The sequence below is a fragment of the Nylanderia fulva genome, unplaced genomic scaffold (assembly GCF_048542155.1).
Source record: "Nylanderia fulva isolate GAGA-0341 unplaced genomic scaffold, ASM4854215v1 Scaffold6, whole genome shotgun sequence".
Taxonomy (NCBI): domain Eukaryota; kingdom Metazoa; phylum Arthropoda; class Insecta; order Hymenoptera; family Formicidae; genus Nylanderia; species Nylanderia fulva.
This window is the reverse complement of record NW_028190698.1, coordinates 3,938,300-3,949,943: the sequence shown is the minus strand read 5'-3', so window position 1 is coordinate 3,949,943 and position 11,644 is coordinate 3,938,300. Positions and strand designations below refer to the sequence as shown.

At 32.4% G+C, this 11,644-nt stretch overlaps 1 protein-coding gene across 6 annotated transcripts; it reads left to right on the top strand.

The window, feature by feature from the left end:
• The first annotated feature begins 184 nt into the window (after positions 1 to 184).
• Positions 185 to 11,556, top strand: LOC114941397 (sodium leak channel non-selective protein na). Of its 6 annotated transcripts, XM_029316389.2 has the most exons (26): positions 185 to 509; positions 599 to 714; positions 1,291 to 1,390; positions 1,551 to 1,700; positions 2,154 to 2,312; positions 2,381 to 2,528; positions 2,615 to 2,848; positions 2,930 to 3,103; positions 3,175 to 3,322; positions 4,027 to 4,175; positions 4,442 to 4,552; positions 5,116 to 5,226; positions 5,712 to 5,851; positions 6,526 to 6,987; positions 7,062 to 7,188; positions 7,348 to 7,493; positions 7,563 to 7,657; positions 7,736 to 7,923; positions 8,283 to 8,559; positions 8,638 to 8,791; positions 8,869 to 8,997; positions 9,082 to 9,358; positions 9,465 to 9,630; positions 9,707 to 9,890; positions 9,963 to 10,155; positions 10,261 to 11,556. In XM_029316389.2, the coding sequence occupies exons 3-26, from the start codon at positions 1,314 to 1,316 to the stop codon at positions 10,513 to 10,515; spliced, it is 4,254 nt and encodes a 1,417-aa protein (XP_029172222.2). In that variant the 5' UTR covers positions 185 to 509; positions 599 to 714; positions 1,291 to 1,313; the 3' UTR covers positions 10,516 to 11,556. The 6 variants fall into 6 exon arrangements, with proteins under 6 accessions (XP_029172222.2, XP_085344016.1, XP_085344019.1 ...); XM_085487890.1 differs by lacking the exons at positions 185 to 509; positions 599 to 714 and adding an exon at positions 759 to 982; XM_085487891.1 differs by lacking the exons at positions 185 to 509; positions 599 to 714 and adding an exon at positions 1,004 to 1,023.
• The last annotated feature ends 88 nt before the right edge of the window (positions 11,557 to 11,644 follow it).

Below are 11,644 nucleotides of genomic sequence, written 5' to 3'. Positions count from 1 at the left end.
AAAATTTTTTTTTTGTGAATTCAGCAATTGTAAAATTAATTGAGATATAAGCATAGTTTTACTCATTTAATCACTTTGTTTACTCGAAGAAATTCGCTTCAGATTTTTAGATAATCAACCTTATTTAATCAATTTATGATTTGTAAATAAGCATGATCTTTTCGGGACACCCTATATATGTATACGTCACATGCCCGATGCGATACGTACAGACGCTTAATCGTGCTTCATTGAATAAACAATGCACGCATACTTCATCATTCTCTTAACCGGAAGTCCCTGGAACGGGGAAGGACTGAAGGTTCTGTGCGTCAGAAAAGGAAGTCGATATCCTCGACGACGATGTCTACCCACGCTTGTTTAGAAGCGGCCGGCAACCTCAATAAAAAACAGTACCGTGTTTAGGATCCCTCACAAAAGTGACCTCAATCCAGATTTAACTACAGATTGAATCCGCAATTTTGGGCTGCTGTATCTTACTCTCAATATTAATAAGGCAAATAAATAAGGTAAAATAAAATGCATATGCAGTGACAGATTAAAAGAAAGTGTACCTAAAACATTTTCATTATTTTTTGCTTTGACATTAAAATTCCAGTTGCTGAAAACATCAGTTTGAACACCACTGCTGTCACTGCTACTTTTAACAGGTGTCGCGCATTTGTGAGCGTCGTCCGTGTTTGTGTTGCGGCATTTTTGACTCCACTCGAGAAGGTATGATGCGCACAAACACGAAACGTCAGATGAGTGTCATATATGTGTGTGTGTGTGTATGTATATATATATATATACATGTGTGTTATACACATATGTCATTCTGTCCTCGGTCGCGCGCGAGAACGAAATTCAAAAAATACGTACGCACCTCATTAACGATGCCGGGAGATTAAGTACCTCTCTTATCGATATCACGCCAATGTACTCTGTGATTACTTCTTGTCACGTATGTATAAGAGTAGCTCGCTCGTTGACTGACGGTTAGGTGAGTATAAAAGCGACATAATAGATGATAAGATAATAGAAGTAATTTTTATTTATTTTTTTTATGTATGTATTCAATGTATAGATTGGAGTATTTTATTTCTCATTATGTATTAGAAAAAAGTATTTTAATATGTTCCTCAGGAATATGAGAAGATAATTGAACTATATCTCTATATTTAATTCTGTTTATCACAATGCGATGCCTCGTGATGATTATGGGTCCTTATCTTTTCACTTTTCAGTTTATTATTACGTAAAATGTAACTTTCAGATGCTCTGAGTGTCATTTATTGTATTTTTGTTCAGGATAAAAATACGAGCCTTTAAAGATGAGTCAAAGAGAAGAAGGCAACATTAGCAACGACAAGCAGATTGAAAGCAATACACAGCACAATCATAATGAAAGGTATACATATAGAATATCATTTTGTAACATGAGAGATCTTGTGTCCCTCGAGAGCAAAAGGAATTAATTTGTAAACACTCAAATTTTTTAATTATCTGATATAAAGTAACACTTAAAGGATAAAAACTTTTTTTAATTCTTATTTTTAATTCTTTATTAGATCTTTGGAGCCTGACAGACAACAACAATCTCTACTACCAAAGGCGAGTAGTAGTACAGCCAGACAAGTTAGGGAATATATTCCAAGATCTGGGATGAAAAAGTATAATCATGCTTTGAGTAATTTAATTCCAGTGCGATACCAAAATAAGTAAGTATTATAATTAAATTCTTCAGTCAATTTAGAAATAATAATTTTTTATATTAGTATTTTTAAGATATATATTAATAACATTAAAAATATATATATACATTACATAAAATAGATATATTTATATTATATATATATAATATATATACAAATTTATATATACAGGGTGTCTGAGATCACCCATACATGCCAAATATTTTGAAAACTGAGCACGACAGATAAACATGTTTTAAACAAAAGTTGTAGGGCTTTAACAAATACATGAAATGGTGATACATATTTGACCTTGGCAGCAGTTATGAAAGAAGTCTCAAGGTTAACTTTAAAATTGTTTTCAAAATATTTGGCATGTATACAGGTGGTCTCAGACATATAGTATAATAAAAAATATCTATATATAAAATATAATAAAATTAGAACTTAGTTATAACGATACAAAAATACACTTTGTAGGAAAAAGGAGAATTGGCCAGCAGACAATGCCGGATTATTTTCTTACGTATATATAACATGGATGACGCCGTACTTGTGGAAAGCATATAAGAAAGGACTTACAATTAAGGACTTGCCAGACATTTCTTTATATGATACCTGCGAGTACAATGCGCTCAGGTAAATGAAATATATTTTTATATCTTCTAGATATTGTTACAATATATAAAGAAGAATTATTTCTTCAGATTTGATATACTCTGGCAACAGGAGTTAAGTCAAAATGGCCCTAATGCGGCCTCCTTTTTCAAGGTTGCATGGAGATTTGTTCGCACAAGAATTTTCATATCATGTTTTTTATTGAGCTGTTCTCTTATCTTTGGATTTATAAGTCCTGTAAGATTATTTTTATCAGTGACAAATTTTTTTTTGCTATTAAATTATACTGCTAGTGATATAATCCAAATTCTTCTCTTATTTAGACGATATTAATGAGAAAGATACTGGAACATGTAGAATCTCCAGAAGAAGGGTTCTGGGATGGTTTTAAATGGGTTCTGTTACTGATGCTGTGTGATTCTATGCGTGCTTTCTTTTTTACTTGGACGTGGAATATGAATTATAAGACTGGATTACGATTAAAGTCAGCTTGCATGGCTTTACTGTATAAGAAGATTATCAGGCTAAATAGCCTTGGCAATAAAAGTACAGGAGAAGTGAGATGCACGATTTATTTTGCTAAAACTTTAATACTAAAGAAGCATCTATACGTGATACATTTCGCGACTTATTTTTAGGTAATCAATTTATTCTGTAATGACAGTCAAAGACTCTTTGATGTGATTATTTATGGACCAATGATCATCTGTGGACCAATAGTTCTAACTTGTGGTATAATTTATATATTATGCCTGTTTAATCCCATTGCTCTAATAGGAATAATAGCTTTCCTTTCGTTCTATCCATGTCAGGTAAACAACTTGTCGTATATGTATTTTGCATGCATTTTATGCGCAAATGTAACGTCATTAATCATTTGCAGTACTTTATTTCCCGCGCGACTGCTCACTTTCGCTCAAAATCAGTAAATATTACGGACGCTCGAGTGCGACTCATGAGTGAGATATTGGAATGCATAAAGTTGATTAAGATGTATTCCTGGGAGAAATATTTTAGCCAAAAACTTCTTGGTAAGAATAATTCACACTTTTATATAATTTTTCCATATAAATATTTTTTAAAAAGATATGTATGTGTATTATGTATATGTATGTGTCAAAACAAAATTGGATAATAACTAATTAATTAATTTAGTCAAAAGTTAAATAAGAAAGTTTTAACTTAAAATAGTTAATTTAAAATAAGTAAATTTTAACTTAAACTAGTTATTTTTAAACTTGAACTTATTAACTTTTCTCCTAAATTAAAAATTTTTTTATTTATGAATGTCATTATTCTTTTTCTATATTTAAACATTGGACAATTAAAATTTTAATAACGATTAAATTTCAATAAACGCATCATTCTATGATGTATGCCATTCTTACAAGTATTATGAAATAAATAGAAAAGTTTTATATAGTATTAGTTTTTATTATTTTCATAATTATAATTACAAAGAATACATTTTTATATAAAACACAAGATTTTGGCCATTTTATTATTTGGTTATTTTATATAAATTTAAAGAAATTAACAAATACAATATTAAATTTAAAAATTAACTTTTGATTTAACTTAATTTAATCTTTATCACTCAACTTTATCTGAGTTACTTTTTTGTTCATACAATTTTAAATTAATTTTATAATCCATTAACTTTGACTTAACTTATTAAAAAAAATAATAATTAACTTAATCAACCTTGTGTAATAATAACAATACGTTTTTGCAGCCATACGCAAGAAGGAAGAACGTTGGCTTCACAAGACTGCATATTTTCAAAGTCTTAGCATCTCTCTGACACCTGCTGTACCTATGATATCTGCAATTATTACATTTTTAGCACATGTTGCCTCGGGCAGTGGATTAACGGCCGCACAGGTACAATAAAATACAATTACAATTGCATCGATACAATCTGAATAACTTTTTTTAACGTTTTTTCATTAATATCCTGATTTTATGTGTGTCAGGAGAAATCGCATTACGTCCAATAGGTAAGAAAATCTAATGAAACGATAAGTGTCTCGAAGAAGCTAGACTAGTATTTTTTATTAATTTTCATAGCTGTTTGCAACCTTTTGATTAGATAGTTCCTCCTCAGAGTTGTACAACCAATGTTGCACTTAATGGATCATACATTGCAGGCTTTCCCAATGATCACATTATTCGGAAATTTGCTTAGACTGGCACTCACATCACTTAAGGATACCACGCGATATTTTATCAACGCCCTCATAGCTCTTAGAAGATTCAAGGTCTCCAGTGTTTTTCGATTTTGATTTTATGTACAGCTTTGTACCTATTATTAGGAATTCGGTACTCGCATGTTATAGTTTTTTTCCATAAATTGTTATCATTTATTTTTTATTCAATATATATTGATATACACACACGTCTATGATTAACTTTAAGTATGAAATTTAGCCTGTCGAAACCGATTAAATTTAGTGCCACAAAATTTTTATAGGAATGGAATTCTTATAAAAAGATTAGCCAGAAAAAACCATTGTACGGGTACTGTATCTATAATAATAGGTACACGAGGTAAATGTTTTAATGTACAAAAAGGCACATGCTTTCGAGAGCTCATAAAAGCTCGAATAAACGTGATGGGTGAACACTGCATGCCTTGTAAAGCATTCTGTCACACTTTGAATACCTACGGTTCGCGATTTCTTTACATTCCACGCAGAATACTTGAATTGTCTATTTCAGTATTGAGTTGGGAGTACAGATGTTAAAACGTTCCCATGCTTACACATAGTATAATATCGTACTAACATGGTTGTTTTTAATTCTACACTACATTACTTTTCAGGTGTTTCCCTTCGTATCGGTGCTCAATGCTCAAATTCGTACTTCTTTCATGTTTTTGCAAGTGGCCTTAGTTAATATTGCTGCGATAAAGATAACTTTTGGCAGAATAAAGGTGTTTACCTCCTTACATCTATATCTAATAGGAATGCACAATCGATAACAGCATACATATATTATGCATATATTGTTCAGTAATGTTTGACAATAATTAACGTTTTCATCATTTTAATTGAATTGGCTTTTATTTTGCTGATGGACGCTTACCTTAGAGTAGCCAACATTTATGTTATGAGGTTTACGTTTTGCTTTGCCTGTACTTGTAACAATTATATGCAGATAATGTAAAGTTACGAAAGAATTTAGAGAAAGCAAGAGTATACGTTAACATTGCTTGTATATAATTAGACTTTAGAAATTAATCCATTATCACGTTTCTCTTAATGTACATATACTGTATCTTTATTTTATTTCTCTAAATTAAATTTCAATAGTGTATTGACTCTTTCGCTCTTTAATATTGCTTTTATGATTGCTTTATATATTTTTGAATAATTTGTCGAATTGAACAATTTCACTAACGAAATGATATTTACACAGAGCGTATTGCTGTTGGACGAGAACATTTGCCACGCGTCGAAACCGATAGTGAGATCGCAAGCGGTTGCCATCGCCAATGGTACTTTTGTCTGCGACAGCATAAAGCTTCAAACGGACGCGTCTATCAACAGCAAGAAAAAGTAAATATCTATTGTATATAATATAATTTAGGGTTGAGTAAGTTATTAATTATTTTTTTGAACTAAGAGTTAAGTTGAAGTTAATCACTTACAAAATTAATTTAGTTAAAAGTGCATGAATAAAAAACTAACTTGGTAAAAGTTGAGTTTAGATTGAATTAAGATAATCAAAAGTAATTTTTAAAAATATTATTTATATTAAATTAAAATGTCAACTTTAATTTTTTAATTTAATATTTTATTTGTTAATTTTTTTAAACTTATATAAAATAGCAATAGGAAATAACAAAAATGTTTATATAGAAATGTATTTTTTCTTTGTAATTAGGATTATGAAAAAATTAATATTAATAGTACCTTTATTTATTTTATAATTCGTGTAAAAATGATTATGCATCATAGAATGAGTATCTTTTATTAAAATTTAATTGTCCCATGTTTAAGATTTTACAGAAAGAAATAATGGCATTCAGAGATGAAAAAAATGTTTAACTTAGAAAAAAAAGTTTAGAGATAACTCATTTTAAATTAACTAAGCCAAATTAAAAGTCATTAACTTTTTATTTAACTTTTAAATGATTAACTAATTACTAGCTAATCTTGAATATAATTATAATATAATCTCTCCAAAATAAATTACGATTTAATTCTTTTAAAATTTGATTGCATTATAGGAAGAACTTATCATCATCGATCACGGATAATCCGGCAGAACTGGAAAATCTAAATCAATCACAGGAACCTAAATACGTCGAGGTTCTCAGCGACATACACTTTGGAGCGCCCAAGGGGAAACTGGTCGGTATCTGCGGCCACGTAGGAAGCGGCAAGTCTAGTCTGCTGCTGGCTACTCTGGGACAGTTGAAAATAACGAAAGGACATATCTTACGGGAGGGCTCTTGCGCTTATGTCAGCCAACAGGCGTGGATCGTAAATGGCACCTTTAAGGAGAACATCTTGTTTGGCGAGGAGTTCGATACCAAACGTTATTATCACACGATCACGATCTGCAATCTGAAGGAGGACCTGAACATGTTACCCGGCGGAGATGATACCGAGATCGGCGAGAGAGGTGTCAATCTGTCCGGAGGACAGAAGCAGAGAATTGCGCTCGCGAGAGCATATTACGCTAATCGGTTTGCATTTGTTCTCATGGAAAAGTACACATTGATATTATATTGATAAGAGTGACAAGTATCTGTCATTTCAGGGACATTTATTTCCTGGATGATCCTCTGAGCGCGGTTGACGCATACGTCGGCTCGTACATATTTGAGAAATTGATCGTCGAAGCTCTTGGAAATAAATCCGTTCTTTTCGTGACACATAATATTCAGGTGAGTATTTAAATAAATCTATGTTCATTAATAAACTGAGATGCATTTCATTATATTTTTTATATCGTTTTCTATTAATAAAAGAAAATTGATTGCATTTTGAAAGAAATTAGCATTTGTCAAAATTTCGAAATGTTTTAAGTTCTTTGTTCATTGCAGTTTTTGAAGCGTTGTGACGAGATTTACATGATGAACGCGGGCAAGATCGTGGAGTATGGAACCCACGAAGAACTCATGCGACTTGATAGGGAGTACGCATCGATGGTGAAGAGCGGTACGGTTGCAGCGGAAGATAATTTATCATCGTACGTTTATTTTCTACAAATTGTTAAACTTTAAAGTAGAGTAACTTAATAAGTTCTTATTTCGTACAGTGGGAAGTTTGGGAGAGTGACGCAGAAAAACATTACTGGTTCAGAATCGGAAAAAAAAGAATCTAAAGAAAATCATGAGGAAAATTCATACAAAGGTGCGTATTTATAATTCTATGATATCAACTTCTAATTCGAATGCTTTCCTTTAATCCTTGGTTTTCGTTTAAATTTAGGAACAGCTTTAACAGTGGCGGAAAAAGCTGAAACCGGAGCCGTCAAGTCATACACTTATCATACGTATATAGAAGCTACGGGTGGTTATTTGATAGCGGCTCTCGTGTTTTTCACATTCTTCTTGAATGTAGGAAGTTCAGCATTTAGTACTTGGTGGCTCGCTGTATGGATTAAAGCTGGCGGGGGCGTAAGTAACACAGATATTTGAAATGTATATACTTTTTACAGTATTTGCATTTTTCTCTACTTGACTAAGAAATATTTTAAATAATACATATTTATTATATAGGCTCATTATTTTTGCATCGATATTATATTTTTATTTTTTATTGTTTCATGTGAATATAGGAAAATTAAATTAAATTATAAATAAGTTAATATATGAGATATTGCAAATATCTTAAAAATAGCTCCTTTGTGGACCCATGTTTATTAACTTTTCAACTTATTTTAAGACATACTAGATTCTCTTAAAATATTTTATCTTTTTTTTTAATACTCTGTATATCGTTGCGAAAGTATATCCATTTTTTGTTCAATTTTTAGAACGTGACTGTGTCAGGAAGTAATGATACTATGTACGTGGAGGATATAAATGCCAATCCTGACTTCTCATTTTATCGTAATGTTTATGGCGCGTGCATCGGCGGCATCCTATTGACAGGTTTTATTCGCGGCTTGGCCATCACATTTACCACAATCAAAGCCTCGACCACGTTGCACAACACGTTTCTACGCAAGATCATTGGTTCCTCGTTAATGTTCTTCGAGACTACTCCGAGCGGCAGAATACAAAACGTTTTCAGTCGAGATATAGACGAAAGTGAGCGATCAGTGATATCCTAAATACAATACAATATCGTGATTATCACTGATCTGATCAGCTTTCTTTCTGTTTTAGTTGATAATTATTTACCCATATCGATAGAAAACATGGTGCAAAATATTTTTACCTGTAGTTTCGCTATTTTATTTATTTGCGCCGTATTGCCTTGGTTCTTGATAGCGTTATTTCTGTTCGGCGCGGTATTCTTTTTTGTTAGCAAATTGTTCAGGTAAATATACTAACGTTATCACATAATTTATATTATGTATTAAAGTGTGATAATTGAAATTGTCTGTGTCTCTACAGAATAGGTATGAGGGATTTGAAGAGAATGGAGAATGTCTCACGGTCCCCCGTTTTAAGTTTCGTCACAACGACGATCCAAGGTTTGAGCACAATTCACGCATTTCAGAAGGAGAAAAACTTTTTATACAGGTAATTAATGTAATAATAATGCTTATATAATATGAGATATTAAAAAAAGATGAAAATTTGAGAATTATTTCTTATAATTGACAGATTCGAGGAATTATTCAACATAAATAATCTGTGTCAGCATCTGTGCCAAGCCGCGATGAGATGGTCTGCAGTGAGATTGGACAGTTTAGTGATCGCCTCGTCCTGCATAACAGGGTTACTCGTGATCTCATTTAAAAATGAGATATCGCCAGCCTTTGCTGGTCTAGCGATGGCATATGCCACACAGATGACTGGTGTCTTTCAATATACAGTTAGACTGATGTCAGAGACTGAAGTGCGCTTTATAAGTGTAGAAAGGATTAGTTATTATCTTAAAGTACGTATAAATAATTTTTTATTTTTTTTATTATTATTATTTGATTATATTTTATTATTATGTTATTAGCATTTTAATATAATTTATTAATTTTATTATTTTATAGACTTTGCAGAGAGAAGGCGCGAACAAAACGGTTGCTTTTAAACCAGCGGATGATTGGCCTTCTCGTGGAAAAATAGAATTTAAGGCTGTTCAATTGAGATACAGAGAAGAGCTACCGTTCGTACTGATCGACGTGTCTTTTAGCATAAAGGCTGGAGAGAAAATAGGTAACGGATGAATATAGTATTTATGTTAATGCATATTTTCTTATGTAGGAGATTGATTGACCGTGAATTATCTCAGGTATCGTGGGTCGCACAGGATCCGGTAAGAGTTCCTTGGTCGTAGCTTTATTCCGATTGGTTGAGATTTGCGAGGGTATCATCAAGATCGATGGTATTGATATCTCGAAATTGGAATTGGATGTGTTACGAAGTAAATTATCGATCATCCCTCAGGATCCAGTTTTATTCAGCGGAACCATAAGGTAATAATCGTTAATTCTTTTATCGACTGATTATTTGGCTACTTTTTCTTTCTAATTGATTTTATTTTTAAGATCCAATTTAGATCCGTTTCAACAACATGCAGACTGCGACATTTGGAATGCTCTTGAAAAGACGCAGATGAAAGATAAGGTATCCCTCATGCCGAAAAATCTCGATGCTTCTGTTGGATTTGGCGGAAATAATTTAAGCGTTGGCGAGAGACAGCTTCTTTGTTTATCAAGAGCTTTATTACACAGTACAAAGGTAAACATTTCCATCTAATTGTGATTTCTCGAACGCTTCGAGATTGATTTCCGGAATATTTTCAAAGTGCTGAAGCAAAAATAAAACTGAAATTGCGCTCGTTAGGTACTGATCCTAGACGAGGCAACGGCTGCCGTCGATCCGGAGACTGAAGCGACGGTGCAGAATACTTTGCAGAACGAATTTGCGGATTGTACCGTGCTTACGATTGCTCATCGATTGCAGACAGTCGTCACGTGCAATCGCATCCTCGTCATGAGCGACGGCAAGGTCGTCGAATTCGATACACCGGCCGCGCTTCTCTCTCGACCGGATTCTAAGTTTTCGAAACTGATGGCTGCCACCGACAAGAACGTGTAAAATAATCTTCGCCAGAGATCTGATTTGTAATTATGGTGCATTAGTTACACGCGAGTCGCAACACTCTGATGAATGATATAACCATGGGCGTTCGCAGGAATTTTCTCCAGAGAGGGGCATAATTAAATTTTTTTGTTTCCTATTATATTATTCTTCCGTAATTTTTTAAATTCAATTTTTTAATAATTTTTTAATTTTAATATTTTATTATTTTATTTTAATATTTTTATCCCTAACATCACACGTATCCCGAAGACGTTCAGAGAACATTTTTAGGATGTTCGAATGTCTTCTGGATATCCTTTGAATATTCTCTGAATATCTTTCGGATATATATTGTGCTATGCTATTAGGAATATTAAATAAAATTGCAGATAAATTCCAGTGTTTATTCACAAGGAGAGTAAATGCTTAATTTTTTTTACTGATTCCTAGGAGGGGGCAAATGCCTCCTTTTGCCCTCTTCCGCGGACGCCCATGGATATAACTATATATAATTACATTAACTGGCCTTCGTGTGAGTAAATGAAAGAAACAGTACTGTGTTATATAAAAATATCATCAGTGGCTCCAACTTTGGGGGAGGGGGGGAGGGGCAGAGCACTTTTTCTCCCCTCAATAAAATTATTGGGTGAGGGGCGCCTCCTCGTTTTTGAACGAGGAAAAATAATGCAATGTTTAATCATGAAAAACGCTCATTATGCCTAGCTAAGTATCATGTTGCGATTTCAGACACACTTTTGACTATATTTTAATTGCTTTCTACATATTTCCATTCTCTATTTCTCGATAATGTAAAGGCTATTTAAAAAAAGATTATTTGAAATGCTTGTCTTTTGCCCTCCCAATATTTTTCTCAAGTTGCCACCACTGATAAAACTAATTACATTAATTGGCCCTCGTGTGAGTAAATGAAACAAACAGTACTGTGTTATACAAAAGTATCAATATAACAATAATGATACATAAAAAAGTAATATAAATGACTAAGTTACTTCATAACTTTTTACTAATAAATTTTTAATTAAAAATATGAAAGAACTACGTTTTCTTTATTACAAATTCATATCTTGTACGAATAAAAAAAAGGAATGCTCTTCCATTTTTATCCTTTCATATCTATTTATAT